Source organism: Balaenoptera acutorostrata, chromosome 1 (genome assembly GCF_949987535.1).
Source record: "Balaenoptera acutorostrata chromosome 1, mBalAcu1.1, whole genome shotgun sequence".
Lineage (NCBI taxonomy): Eukaryota > Metazoa > Chordata > Mammalia > Artiodactyla > Balaenopteridae > Balaenoptera > Balaenoptera acutorostrata.
In genome coordinates this window covers 45720140-45735435 of record NC_080064.1, presented here as the reverse complement: position 1 = coordinate 45735435, position 15296 = coordinate 45720140, and the positions used below count along the sequence as shown (strand labels likewise).

The 15296-nt window shown below is 37.7% G+C and overlaps 1 protein-coding gene across 15 annotated transcripts in view; it reads left to right on the top strand.

Moving 5' to 3' along the window:
• The first annotated feature begins 267 nt into the window (after positions 1-267).
• Positions 268-15296, top strand: part of IFT25 (intraflagellar transport 25) — a 33516-nt gene continuing 18487 nt past the window's right edge. Inside the window, exons 1-4 of one of the 15 annotated variants that reach the window (XM_057549128.1) lie at positions 289-401; positions 1052-1129; positions 10098-10186; positions 14773-14843. Coding sequence is in view for 2 of the 15 variants with exons in the window: in XM_057549091.1 (XP_057405074.1) it covers positions 555-563 (9 nt within the window). In the remaining 13 variants the exon portion in view is untranslated. The other 14 variants (XM_057549109.1, XM_057549154.1, XM_057549139.1 and 11 more) reach the window with 14 other exon arrangements.

The following is a 15296-nucleotide window of genomic DNA, read 5'->3' as shown; positions in this document are numbered from 1 at the left end:
CTAGGGAAAGGCCCTTGGGCGGGGCTGCGGAGCTCAGCCCGCGCAGTAAGGAAGAGCACGGGGGCGTGGTCTGGGGGCGGAACCTGAGGGAGACTGGGCGCGTAGAGCCGGGAGTACAGCTGTGCGCGACCGGGATCTCGGAGGAGGCTGAGCGGGAGGGGGGCGGAGCTGGGGACCGGCGCGCCGCGCAGGGTGGGGCGGGACGGGGCAGAGCCTGTGGGCGGGGTGGAGCGAAGAGCCGGGAGTAGGATTTGAGCGCCCGCGATCTCCGCGGAGGCCTGCGGGAAGGGAAGGGGGCGGGGCGGTAGGGAGAACCCGAGGCCCGACAATCAGCGCGCTTGGAGCTAACCGGTGGCCCAGGCGAGCAGGGTGGTTCGGCGGGCTCGGCTGGCACGGGGGAGGTGGGAGCCTGGCTAGGCGAGGCCGACGGAGTTGGGGGGATGCTGGTGGAGGAGAGAGAGAGCGAGCGTGGCTGGGGGTTGTGAGGAGACGCGCGGCGCGGAGGCGGACGGTGGGCGGGCGCTGAGGTGACCGGGATGGTGGAAGACTGACGCATGACGCAGGTCTGTGCACTCCCCGGAGTCCTAGAGACACTAGTGCCATCCCACGAACTTTCTGGAAGCCAGAAATAATGTTTTGACCCCCAAAAGGGAAAATCAGTTCCAAATAGAAATTAATAAAGTATCCAAATGTAACCTATTAACTGGAACGTAACCCATATACTTAAGAATTATATTTGATGTAGGATGTGGGTTCATTTAATATATTTTATGTAATTTGGGGCCGGGCGTCCAAAAGTATGTTTAGGGCCCTTGGAGCTCTTGAAATGGTCTTGAACTGAGTAGAAGGGTTTGGGACGGAGGTGAAAGGGTGTTGTCAGGGCTGGTTGCCTTTCAAGTGATACCAAGCTGTAGGCCCTGGCCCTGGGGAGGCAGAGGATGGCCGTTTTCTATTTACACAAAAGTTCCCAGTGGATGATGTTATGGGAAAGGGTTTGAGGAGTCTGATTCTAAGAGTACCAGACGCAAGGGGTACTCTTTCCTGACCACAGGAAGAAAGTGAACTGAAGGCTTGGCGCAGAAAGCTTTTCAGAAAGAAAGGTTACGTGAACTGGAGGTGAAAGGGTTGGGTAAGTGGCACTGGGTTTAGACGAGGATAAGGCATCAGGGAAGTCCAGGGTCAGGGAGTTTTAAAAATGCAAAGGATGGCACCCCAGAGTGCACCACCTTTGATGAACTGAGGCCCTGTGTGAACACGTGTGAGTTAAGTAAGGCATCCCAGGATGGGGGGTTAGATTACATCCTGAACCTGCATTTTGGAGTTAAGGAAGCAACATATATGTTGAGTTGTTTTATGGGTTTCTTCGGGATTGGTGTGCCTCTTTCGCATTAAGCGCAACAAAGGAACCTTAAAGTGAACCCAAATTCTGCCACTTCTTACTTGTTATTTAAATAATTCCACCCAACACAGGAAAAAGGAAGGGTATTGGTGGCTATAGGAGGTATGAAATGAGTTTTGTATTAAAGTACATGTTTGCTTCCTTCAGACAACTTAGGTGGTAAGAATGTGACGTAAGAAAAGAACTGAACATTTGGAGAATACACTCTCTTTATCTACTACACGTCAATGCTAGATATATTCCCCTAAAACATATTACTTTTTTAAAGCAAATTCTCTCCTTAAGTCTCCAACCCCCACATAATTATTTGTTTTGGGGGACTGTGCTGTGCAGTGTGGAATATTTAGGAGCATCATGAAATGCCCACTAGATGCCAATAGAATCACCCCCCCACCCCCAGTATGACAGCCAAACTGGCTCTAGACATTGACAAATGTCCCCTGGGGGGCTGAATCACCCCCAGTCCAATTGAGAACTACTGGACTACAGGCTAAAGCCTACCATCTTTACCTGGCTTTCAAGTTTTTTCATTATCTGTTCCTAATCTACCTTTCCTAGAATTTCATTCAGGCTAAAAGAACCCCAGTGCAAGAATTCTTTCTCTGGTTCCCTCCGTAGCTTATCACCTAGTCTTCTTGGACACTTTCAGGGATGGAAAAGATTAAAAATCTTTACTTTGCTGGAAAGTTCTTACATATATGATGTCTTCCTGCTTACAGTTTGTATTTGTTGAGTCCAGTTCAAATCCTTTTTCCATTTGTGAAGACTTGTGATATTAAAACTTGTAGTCACATTTCTCTCACTAAATTATCTCTTCTTGAAACGATATTCTTTCAACTCCCTCCATGTAACATAGTTTATAGATCGTCATGAACTTTCTGTTCTCCTCTGAACAATATCAAGCCTGACAATGTCCTACTTAAATTATACTACCTAGAACTGAACACAGTATTCTAGATGTGGATCACACTATTTGCACATAACAAATTATTAGTTTCATGTTTGTCCATTCTCCCTGACTCTGAGCTTAAAGGCAAAAACCAACTCTTACGTCACCATCTTTGTCTTAGGTTTACATAGTCAAAGATTACTGCATAGTGTCTTTGCATTAATAGCACAGTGCCTGGCCCTTAGTTGGTTTTCAAAGATTTTGGTAGAATGTAGTTCCTTCTTAGCTACATTAATGTAATTTAAAATAACATTCCTTTACCTTTGGGGGCAGATATAGTACACTCTTGCCTTATAGTGACTTTGCAATCAACTAATCCTCTACATGTTATAGATGAAAGGTTGGCAAATTTTTTATCTAATAAAAAAGATAGATAATAAATATTTTAGGTTTTATGAGCCTCATAGTCTGTCACGGCTATTCTGCTCTGTCACTATAGCACAAAAGTAGCCATAGACAATATATAAATGAATGAGTGTGGCCATTTCTAATAAAACTATTCATGGACACTGAACTGTGAATTTCATATTTCACATAATGTTCATGTGCCACAAAGTATTTTGATTTTGAAAAAATATTTTAAAATGTAAAAGATGTTCTTAGTTTATGGGCCATACAAAAGCAGGTGTCAGGGTAGGTTTGGCTCACAGGCAGTAGTTTGCCAGTCCCTGATCTAGGCCGTTCCTTGATTTTTTAAGTCTGAGATATATTAAATATCTTATTCATTGCAACCTATCTTTCCAGGTTGCTCAGATCTTTTTGTGTGCTAATTCTTTCATCCAGCATATTAGCTGACATCACAACTTTGTGTCATCTGCAAAACTGATAAACATATTTTTTCCATCCTTAATTAACAATAATCTTGAATGGGATAAGGATAAAGGTCTTCTGTAGTTCATTTTGTTCCATTAATCACCATTCTTTGAGTACTACCATTCCAAGAATTATAAATATCTACCTAAAGTACTGCCTATCACCCATCCCATATTTATTCATCTCATCCACAGGTTGTCTTGGGATGCTTTGTCTGAAGTTTTGTTGAAATGTTCAGAAATATCCCTAATAGTTAGTAACTCTGTCAAGCAAACACAAAGAAATATGTAGGTTTGGTATAACTTGTGAATTAATGGTACTGTTGCTTTCCAATTTTACTACTTTCTTGTTTAGATTTTCATAGCCATCCTTTTAATAATAATGAAATTTAGTAATTTTAGAATTTTGTTGAAAATTCACATCCAAGTACATCAGTCTCTATTTCCAGGAATTCACCGTATTTTTTTGACTTCAAACTAAATGTTAACAGTGTTCATATAACACCTGTTCTCTGGTATCAGTAGTATTAAAAGCTGTAATAAGATTGGCAAGAAAAAAGGCAAAATAACAACATATTAGAATATATGCTTTTTTCTTGACCACTGCTTTTAACATTTGACCAATCTTACCACAGCTTTTAACACTATCAATACTAGATTTTAAAAATCTAGAAAATGCACTTTGTGCCAATAAATATAAAAACTAGGAAGAAAGAATTTTCTCAAAATACAGATTTCAAAATTGACTCAAGAAAGTGTAGAAAACCTGAAAAGAACTATTGAATTGAAAATAGTCAAAAATCTACGTACAAACACTTTACTAGGCTTATAGGATCCAATAACCCAGCAAATAGAAAAATAAGGGAAGCTCTCCAACTTCTTTATGTTTGGGGTACAGTCTAAATTCCAAATCCAGACATGGACTAAATAACAACAAAAAAATTATAGGCTAATTTCACTTAGAAATATATTTGCAAAATTTCTAAAAATAATAGCAAACTGAATCCAACTATGGATAAAAATACCAATACACCTTGGCTGTGTAGAGTTTATGCTGCAAACTGGGGATGCTATAACAGAAAATCTTGATTTAATTTATCACATTAACAACCTGTAGAAACATCTATATGATCACCTTAGTAAATGTTAGAAGAGCATTTGATAAAATTCAACGTTCATTTGTGCTTAAAAAAAAAAAAAGCTAACAAACTAAAAAGAAGGGAATTTCTATAACCCAATGAATACTGTCTAACAAAACCTTCAGTGAGCATCACATTTAATGGTGAAATGTTAGAAATACTCCTTGTATGGTAAAGAATAAGATTTTTTTAAAAATAATGTTATTTTTTTGAAGCTCTCATTTATAGTAGCAATGGAAATGATGAGGTATCTAAGAGTGAATCTAATGAAAGAGGTGAAGATATGTTTGTAGAAAACTAAAACAATTTAAGGACTTAAAAGAAGTCTTAAATTAATGAAAAGATACTCCAGATCCATGGATTTGAAAACTCATTATCGTAAACATGTCACTTCTTTCCTAATTAATCTATAATGGAATTGAATTATAATAACATCTCAGAAAATGTTTTAATATAATTTAACAAAACTATAATAATCAAGTATAAAGCATAAACCAAAAAATTTTTGAAAATTAAGTAGGGGAATTTACCTTACCAGATATTAAGATTTATTCTTATTCTATCCTTTTACTTTCATATTTAGAGTGTGTCTCTTGAAAAGAGTACTTAGTTTTGTTTTTTTTTCTTCAGTCTTAATAGTGTTTAGTTTACTAACATTTAATGGAATAATCTGTGTGTTTGTACTTAAATCTGTCTTCTGGCTATTTATTTTCAATTTGTCCTATCTGTCTTAATTCTTCTTTTCTTCCTTTTCTACCTTCTTTCAAATTTACCATGTATTTTATGGTATTCAATTTTTTCCTCTCTGTTGGCCTCCTTCCTATAACTCTTTATGTTTTTTAGCGGTTGCTTTATCCTAAGTCTAGGATTATAACATGTATCCTTACTGTTTTTTTTCTTAACATCTTTATTGCAGTATAATTGCTTTACAATGGTGTGTTAGTTTCTGCTTTATAACAAAGTGAATCAGCTATACATATATATATATCCCCATATCTCCTCCCTCTTGTGTCTCCCTCCCACCCTCCCTATCTCACCCCTCTAGGTGGTCACAGAGCACTGAGCTGATCTCCCTGTGCTATGTGGCTGCTTCCTACTAGCTATCTATTTTACATTTGGTAGTATATATAAGTCCATGCCACTCTCTCACTTTGTCCCAGCTTACCCTTCCCCCTCCCCGTGTCCTCAAGTGCATTCTCTACGTCTGTGTCTTAATTCCTGTCCTGCCCCTAGGTTCATCAGAACCATTTTTTTTTAGATTCCATATATATGTGTTAGCATACGGTATTTGTTTTTCTGACTTACTTCACTGTATGACAGACTCTAAGTCCATTCACCTCTCTACAAATAACTCAGCTTCGTTTCTTTTTATGGCTGAGTAATATTCCATTGTATATATGTGCCACATCTTCTTTATGCATTCATCTGTCGATGGATGCTTAGGTTGCTTCCATGTCCTGGCTATTGTAAATAGTGCTGCAGTGAGCATTGTGGTACATGACTCTTTATGGTTTCCTCAGGGTGTATGCCCAGTAGTGGGATTGCTGGGTCATATAGTAGTTCTATTTTTAGTTTTTTAAGGAACCTTCATACTGTTCTCCATAGTGCCTGTATCAATTTACATTCCCACCAACAGTGCAAGAGGGTTCCTTTTTCTCCACACACTCTCCAGCATTTATTGTTTGAAGATTTTTTGATGATGACCATTCTGACTGGTGTGAGGTGATGCCTCATTGTAGTTTCGATTTGCATCGAAAGGATGTTGAACATCCTTTCATGTGTTTGTTGGCAGTCTGGATATCTTCTTTGGAGAAATGTCTGTTTAGGTCTTCTGCCCATTTTTGGATTGGGTTGTTTGTTTTTTTGATATTGAGCTGCATGGGCTGCTTATATATTTTGGAGATTAATCCTTTGTCAGTTGCTTCGTTTGCAAGTATTTTCTCCTATTCTGAGGGTTGTCTTTTCATCCTGTTTATGTTGTCCTTTGCTGTGCAAAAGCTTTTAAGTTTCATTAGGTCCCATTTGTTTATTTTTGTTTTTATTTCCATTTCTCTAGGAGGTGGGTCAAAAAGGATCATGCTGTGCTTTATGTCATAGAGTGTTCTGCCTATGTTTTCCTCTAAGAGTTTTACACTTAGGTCTTTAATCCATTTTGAGGTTATCTTTCTCTGTGGTGTTAGGAAGTGTTCTAATTTCATTCTTTTACATGTAGCTGTACAGTTTTCCCAGCACCACTTGTTGAAGAGGCTGTCTTTACTCCACTGTATACTCTTGCCTCCTTTATCAAAGATAAGGTGACCATATGTGCGTGGGCTTATCTCTGGGCTTTCTATCCTGTTCCATTGATCTTATATTTCTGTTTTTGTGCCAGTACCATACTGTCTTGATTACTGTAGCTTTGTAGTATAGTCTGAAGTCCGGAAGTCTGATTCCTCCAGCTCCGTTTTTCTTTCTCAAGATTGTTTTGGCTATTTGGGGTCTTTTGTGTTTCCATACAAATTGTGCAACTTTTTGTTCTAGTTCTGTGAAAAACGCCATTGGTAGTTTGATAGGGATTGCATTGAATCTGTAGATTGCTTTGGGTAGTATAGTCATTTTTACAATGTTGATTCTTCCAATCCAGGAACATAGTATATGTCTCCATCTGTTTGTATCATCTTTAATTTCTTTCATCAGTGTCTTACAGTTTTCTGCACAGAGGTCTTTTGTCTCCTTAGGTAGGTTTATTCCTAGGTATTTTATTCTTTTTGTTGCAGTGGTAAATGGGAGTGTTTCCTTAATTTCTCTTTCAGATTTTTCATCATTAGTGTATAGGAATGCAAGAGATTTCTGTGCATTAATTTTGTATCCTGCTACTCTACCAAATTCATTGATTAGCTCTACTAGTTTTCTGGTAGCATCTTTAGGATTCTCTATGTATAGTATCATGTCATCTGCAAACAGTGACAGTTTTACTTCTTTTCTGATTTGGATTCCTTTTATTTTTTTTTCTTTGATTGCTGTGGCTAAAACTTCCTAAACTATGTTGAATAATAGTGGTGAGAGTGGGCAATCTTATCTTGCTCCTGATCTTAGTGGAAATGGTTTCAGTTTTTCACCTTTGAGAACAATGTTGGCTGTGGGTTTGTCATATATGGCCTTTATTGTGTTGAGGTAGGTTCCCTCTTTGCCTACTTTCTGGAGAGTTTTTATCATAAATGGGTGTTGAATTTTGTCAAACGCTTTTTCTGCATCTATTGAGATTATCATATGGTTTTTATCCTTCAATTTGTTAACATGGTGCATCACATTGATTGATTTGTGTATATTGAAGAATCCTTGCATTCCTGGGATAAATCCCACTTGATCATGGTGTATGATCCTTTTAATGTGCTGTTGGATTCTGTTTGCTAGTATTTTGTTGAGGATTTTTGCATCTGTTTATCAGAGATATTGGCCTGTAGTTTTCTTTTTTTGTGACATCTTTGTCTGGTTTTGGTATCAGGGTGATAGTGACCTCATAGAATGAGTTTGGAGTGTTCCTCCCTCTGCTATATTTTGGAAGAGTTTGAGAAGGGTAGGTGTTAGCTCTTCTCTAAATGTTTGATAGAATTCGCCTGTGAAGCCATCTGGTCCTGGGCTTTTGTTTGTTGGAAGATTTTTAATCACAGGTTCAATTTCAGTGCTTGTGATTGGTCTGTTTATATTTTCTATTTCTTCCTGGTTCAGTCTCAGAAGGTTGTGCATTTCTAAGAATTTGTCCATTTCTTCCAGATTGTCCATTTTATTGGCATATAGTTGCTTGTAGTAATCTCTTGTGATCCTTTGTATTTCTGCAGTGTCAGTGGTTACTTATCCTTTTTCATTTCTAGTTCTGTTGATTTGAGTCTTCTCCCTTTTTTTCTTGATGAGTCTGGCTAATGGTTTATCAATTTTGTTTATCTTCTCAAAGAACCAGCTTTTAGTTTTATTGATATTTGCTATTGTTTCCTTCATTTCTTTTTCATTTATTTCTGATCTGATCTTTATGATTTCTTTCCTTCTGCCAACTTTGGGGGTTTTTTATTCTTCTTTCTCTAATTGCTTTAGGTATAAGGTTAGGTTGTTTACTTGAGATGTTTCTTGTTTCCTGAGGTAGGCTTGTATAGCTCTAAACTTCCCTTTTAGAACTGCTTTTGCTGCATCCCATAGGTTTTGGGTCATCGTGTTTTCATTGTCATTTGTTTCTAGGTATTTTTTGATTTCCTCTTTGATTTCTTCAGTGATCTCTTGGTTATTTAGTAATGTATTGTTTAGCCTCCATGTGTTTGTATTTTTTACAGTTTTTTTCCTGTAATTGATATTTAGTCTCAGAGCGTTGTCGTCAGAAAAGATGCTTGATACAATTTCAATTTTGTTAAATTTACCAAGGTTTGATTTGTGACCCAAGATATGATTTATCCTGGAGAATGTTCCATGAGCACTTGAGAAGAAAGTGTATTCTGTTGTTTTTGGATGGAATGTCCTATAAATATCAGTTAAGTCCATCTTGTTTAATGTGTCATTTAATGCTTGTGTTTCTTTATTTATTTTCATTTTGGATGATCTGTCCTTTGGTGAAAGAGGGGGGTTAAAGTCCCCTACTATTATTGTGTTACTGTCAATTTCCCCTTTTATGGCTGTTAGCACTTGCCTTATGTATTGAGGTGCTCCTATATTGGGTGCATAAATATTTATAATTGTTATGTTTTCTTCTTGGATTGATCCCTTGATCATTATGTAGTGTCCTTACTTATCTTTTGTAACAGTCTTTATTTTAAAGTCTATTTTATCTGCTATGAGTATTGCTACTCCAGCTTTCTTGTGATTTCCATTCACATGGAATATCTTTTTCCATCCCCTCACTTTCAGTCTGTATGTGTCCCTAGGTCTGAAGTGGGTCTCTTGTAGACAGCATATGTACAGGTCTTGTTTTTGTATCCATTCAGCCAGTCTGTGTCTTTTGGTTGGAGCATTTAATCCATTTACATTTAAGGTAATTATCGATATGTATGTTCCTATTACCACTTTCTTAATTGTTTTGGGTTTGTTTTTATAGGTCTTTTCCTTCTCTTGTGTTTCCCACCTAGAGAAGTTCCTTTATTATTTGTTGTAAAGCTGGTTTGGTGGAGCTGAATTCTCTTAACTTATGCTTATCTGTAAAGGTTTTAATTTTTCCGGCAAATCTGAATGAGATCCTTGCTGGGTAGAGTAATCTTGGTTGTAGGTTTTTCCCTTTCATCACTTTAAATATGTCCTGCCACTCCCTTCTGGCTGCAGAGTTTCTGCGGAAAAATCAGCTGTTAACCTTATGGGGATTCCCTTGTATGTCATTTGTTGCTCTTCCCTTGCTGCTTTTAATATTTTTTCTTTGTATTTAATTTTTGATAGTTTGATTAGTATGTGTCTCGGCATGTTTCTCTTTGGGTTTATCTTATATGGGACTCTCTGTGCTTCCTGGACTTGGGTGACTATTTCCTTTCCCATGTTAGGGAAGTTTTTGACTGTAATCTCTTCAAATATTTTCTCAGACTTTTCTTTTTCTCTTCTTCTGCTGGGACCCCTATATTTCGAATGTCGGTGTATTTAATGTTGTCCCAGAGGTCTCTGAGATTGTCCTCAATTCTTTTCATTCTTTTTTCTGTTTTCTGCTCCCTGGCAGTTATTTCCACCATTTTATCTTCCAGCTCACTTATCTGTTCTTCTGCCTCAGTTATTCTCTTATTGATTCCTTCTAGAGTATTTTTAATATCAGTAATTGTGTTGTTCATCACTGTTTGTTTGCCCTTTACTTCTTCTAGATCCTTGTTAAATGTTTCTTGTATTTTCTCCATTGTGTTTCTGAGATTTTGGATCGTCTTTACTATCATCACTCTGAATTCATTTTCAGGTAGGTTGCCTATTTTGTCTTCATTTATTTGGTGTTGTACGTTTTTACCTTGCTCCTTCGTCTGTAATGTATTTTTCTGTCGTTCCGTTTTTTTTTTTGTTTTCTTGATGGGTGGTGCTTGTATTCCTGTCTTACTGGTTGTTTGGCCTGAGACATCCAGCACTGGAGTTTGCAGGCAGTTGGATAGAGCTGGGTCTTGGTGCTGAGATGAAGACCTCCGGGAGGCCTCACTACGATTGATATTCCCTGGGGTCTGAGGTTCTCTGTTAGTCTAGCGGTTTGGACTCGGAGCTCCCACCACAGGAGCTTGGGCCCGACCTCCAGCCTGGGGACCAAGATCCTGCAAGCCAGTCGCTGGGGGTTCCTCCCGTCCCCTTAGGTGTCCGTGGTCCCCCACCGGTGCCTGGTAGGTGCCCTAGATGTGAGGAGACACGAATTCCGTATCCTCCTAGTACGCCATCTTGATTCCGCCCCATCCTTACTATCTTACTCTACTTTGAATTAATAGCATATCACTTCATGTTCAACATAAGAACTTTACACAAGTACTTCACAGAAAGCAGTGTCATTTACTTTTCTATTGCGTTTTGTGTTATTATTATATTTATTACTTCTACATCTATTAAATTTCTACCATTCATTAATATTGTTTTCACTTTAGTCCGTAGTCTTTTTTTTTTTTTCCTTTTGGCCACGCCATGCAACATGTGGGGTCTTAGTTCCCTGACCAGGGATCAAACCTGTGCCCCCTGCAGTGGAAGTGCAGAGTTTTAACCACTGGACTGCCAGGGAAGTCCCCTACTCAGTAGTCTCTTAAAGAAATTTTAAGAATATTGTTTTATGTTAGCAATATATTTGCCATCTCCAGTGCTCTTCATTACTTCCTACAGATCCAGGATTCAACTTGGAATCATATCCAGCCTAAAGTACTTCATTTAATATTTTTTGTACTGTGGGTCTACTGGTAACAAATACTTTATGGTTTTTTTGTCTTTATTTTGCCTTCATCTTTTTTTTTGGCTGCGTTGGGTCTTCGTTGCTGCATGCGGGTTTTCAGTAGTTGCGGCAAGCAGGGGCTACTCTTTGTTGCAGTGCACGGGCTTCTCGTTGCAGTGGCTTCTCGTTGCAGAGCATGGGCTCTAGGCGCATGGGCTCAGTAGTTGTGGCACTCAGGCCCTAGAATGCGCGGGCTTCAGTAGTTGCGGCTCACGGACTCTAGGGCATGTGGGCTTCATTAGTTGTGGCTCGTGGGCTCTAGAGCGCAAGCTCAGTAGTTGTGGCGCACGGCCTTAGTTGCTCCATGGACATGGGATCTTCCTGGACCAGGGATCGAACCCATGTGCCCTGCATTGGCAGGCAGATTCTTAACCACTGCACCACCAGGGAAGTCCCTGCCTTCACTTTTAAAGGATATTTTTGCTGGGTATAGGATTCTATTTTTTTTTTTTCAGCACGTCAAGGATGTCATTCCTTTTTCTTTTGGCTTCCACTGTTAATGATAAGTCAGTTTTGATTCTTCTTGTTTTCCTGCATATAAGGTGTTTTTTCCTTGACTGCTTTTAACTTTTTCTCTTTTCTTTAATTTTCAACAATTGACTAAGGTGTGCCTAGGTGGGATCTTCTTTGTACTTATGCAACTTATGGTTCACTAAACTTCTTGGATCTGTCGGTTTATGTCTTTCATAGACTTTGGAAATTTTTCAGCCATATCTCCTTAAATTATTCTTCTATATTATTTTTCTCCTCTCCTTTTGAGATTCTAATTACATGTATTTCAGACTAGTTTGATATTGTTTCACAGGTATATGATGCTCTGTTATTTTCATTTTTTCCCCCTCTGTTTCATTTTGGATTATTTCTATTGACCTGTCTTTAAGCTCACTGACCTTTTCTTGTGCTGTGTCCAATCTGATGTTAAACCCATCTAATGAATTCTTTATTTCAGATATGGTATTTTTCAGTTCTAGAATTTCCACTGTGTTCTTTTTTATAGTTTCCATTTCTCTGCTAAAATTCCCTTTCTGTTCACCCATTTTGTCCATCTTTTCACTGAATTCTCTGATCAATTTATAATTCCAGCACCTGGGTCATCTGTAGATCTGCTTCAAATGACTTTTTTTTAAGTTCTTAATTTTTAAAAAGTTTTTATTTTTAAATTTTTTATTGAAGTATAGTTTCTATACAATATTATCTTAATTTCAGGTGTACAATATAGTGATTCAGTATTTTTACAGATTATACTCTACTAAAAGTTATTAAAAGATAATGGTTATAATTCCTTGTGCTATTCAGATGACTTTGCATGTTCGACATTGTGTTTAAAAGAACAGTAGACACTGAAGTAGATAATGTTTTTTTCCCAGAGAGAACACACCATTTTCTTTGTCTGGTAGCTAGGATAAGGGGCAGATCATTTCAGTCCAACTAGGGGTTATGCTGGGATTGTACCGAGTTGTAGTTTTATTTAAATTGTTTCAGTTTACCTCTGATTTCACATATTTGAGAGTGAGATCAGTTCCTTCCTTCATCAGGGCTTTGGGATCTAAGTACCCAAGGCCATAGAAATCTTTCTTTGCTTTTTAGCTCACACCCAGTTTCCTGTGAAGCTCCACTTAGGGGTTGATTTCCTTGATCTGATTAAGAGTTGAGCTGGGTGGGGGCTGGGTTACTTAGTTGCACTTCAACTCTGCTATACATAACAACATGGATAAATCTCAAACACATAATGATGAGTGAAAGAAGCCAGATACAAATGAGTACAAACTGTATGATTTCCATGTACATAAAGTTCAGGTGAAATTAATCTGTAGCATTAGAAATAAGAACCACACTACCTTTGGGAAGGAGAAAGGGGTAGTGACGAGGAGGGGGCATAAGAAGGGCTTGTCTCAAATGCTGGTGATGTTCTGTCTCTTTACCTGGGTGGTGGTTACCTGGGTGTGTTTACTTTGTGAAAATCTATTGCACCACATACTTAACGATTTGTGTTCTTTTCTCTATGTGTGTTATAGTTCAAAAACGAAAAAGAAAGTGTGTATGGTGGGGGAGGAGCTCTTGCACAAAAAAACAAAGTTAAAAAGAAAAATCTAGCTATAGAATAGAAGATATTTGCAATTCTATAACAAAGGACTTGTATCCAGGATATTTTGTTTTAAATTTTTCTACGAATCAAAAAGAAAAGGACAGAAGGAGAAAAAGCAACCCAATAGAAAATGAGCAAAGGATAAGAAAAAGCAAATAAGAGAAGAAGAGGCCTGCATAGCCCATGAACATGAAAAGGTATTCAACCTCACTAGTAATCCTGGAAATACAAATTAAAACCTTATTGAGGGCTTCCCTGGTGGCACAGTGTTTGAGAATCCGCCTGCCAATGCAGGGGACATGGGTTTGATCCCTGGTCCAGGAAGATCCCACATGCTGCGGAGCAACTAAGCCCATGTGCCAGAACTACTGAAGCCCTTGTGCCCAGAGCCTGTGCTCCACAACAAGAGAAGCCACCGCAATGAGAAGCCCACGCACCGCAATGAAGAGTAGCCCCCGCTCGCCACAACTAGAGAAAGCCCACGTGCAGCAATGAAGACCCAACACAGCCAAAAAATAAAATAAATAAATAAAATAAATTTATTTAAAAAAATAAACTTATTGCGATACCATTTCACACCAACGAGATTGGCTAAAGCTAAAATGTCTAACAATACCAAGTTGGTGAGAATATGAGGGAGCAGAAAGTTTCATACACTGCTAGTGGTAATGTAAATTGTTATAATTTAGAGATCAAATAGATCAGTTATTGACTTGGAGATACAGTGATTCTAAATTTCTACAGTTCTACAAAGAAAGATACTCTTTATTATAAAGATCTTGTCCCACATTTGCCAATGGATACATGCACAAGGATGTGCCTTGCAAATTTGTTTTTAATAGCAAAAAATTGGAAACAGACCTAAATATCCATCATTAGAGAAACGGAGAAATACCTTACAACAGTTAAAATGAATAAAGTAGATTTACATGTATCAACATAATAAAATCTTGAAAACATAATATTGAATGAAAAAAGCAAGTAGCAAGGGGTATATATACTGTGAAAACATCTAAGTTTTAAAAGAACTGTACCTATTGATACATATATGGTAAAAGTATAAAAATATAGTCAGGGACTTCCCTGGCAGTCCAGTGGTTAAGACTCTGCACTTCCGCTGCAGTGGGCGGGTTCGATCCCTGGTTGGAGAACTAAGATCCTGCATGCTGCATGACTTGGCCAATAAATAAATAAATAAATAAAAATATAGGAAGGATATTCACCAATTTCAGAATAGCTGTTACCACTGGGCAAGGAAGAGAATAAGGACAGTAAGGGGCTACTTATTTCTTAAAAAAAAAAAAAAGTACATATGGAAAAATGTTAACATCAAATCTGGGAAGTCAGTACATAGCTGTTTAATAAGTGTAATATTCGCTCTACTTTGTTGTTTGTTTACTTGAAATAGTTTTTTTTTTTAAAGTTAGACTGGGGCTAGGGTATGAGGTGTATTGGAAGCCTTTCTTCCTTTTCCAAACACTCTTCATCTTTTAATTCTTTATAGATACAGCTTTCCCCATCACTTTACATCTATATATTGGTTTGTGCCTTATCACCAGTAGATCAAGGAGAAGGGTGAGTTCTGATGTAATCTTCTATGGTCTTCCTTGTGTCTTACCCTCCGGGGTTCATAGTAGAGCTCAACAATATCTTTTCAGTATGCTTTTTATCAGACTTAAAATATTACTCTCCAACAGAAATGTGTTTAAGTTCAAGAACCAAGTGACTGATTTAGAATTTAAAAATAAGTGAAAAGTTGTCTTTTTTCATTTCACACTTCTGCTCAACAAAAAAAATACCGATTGTAAAGTATTATTTAAGATTTAAATAATATTGCTTGCCATTTCAATTGATAAGTGTATGGATAAATAGTTATAAAGTGTCTGTTTTTATACTCTTCATTTTTTAAAATTTCTGAATTATAACTATATAAACACTTTTTAAAAACTTACCTACTAAGTCGTGTCACTCTAGCGTATTAACTGTTTCCATATAATTATTGAGGGTTTTTAATTTTAGAAACAGAAA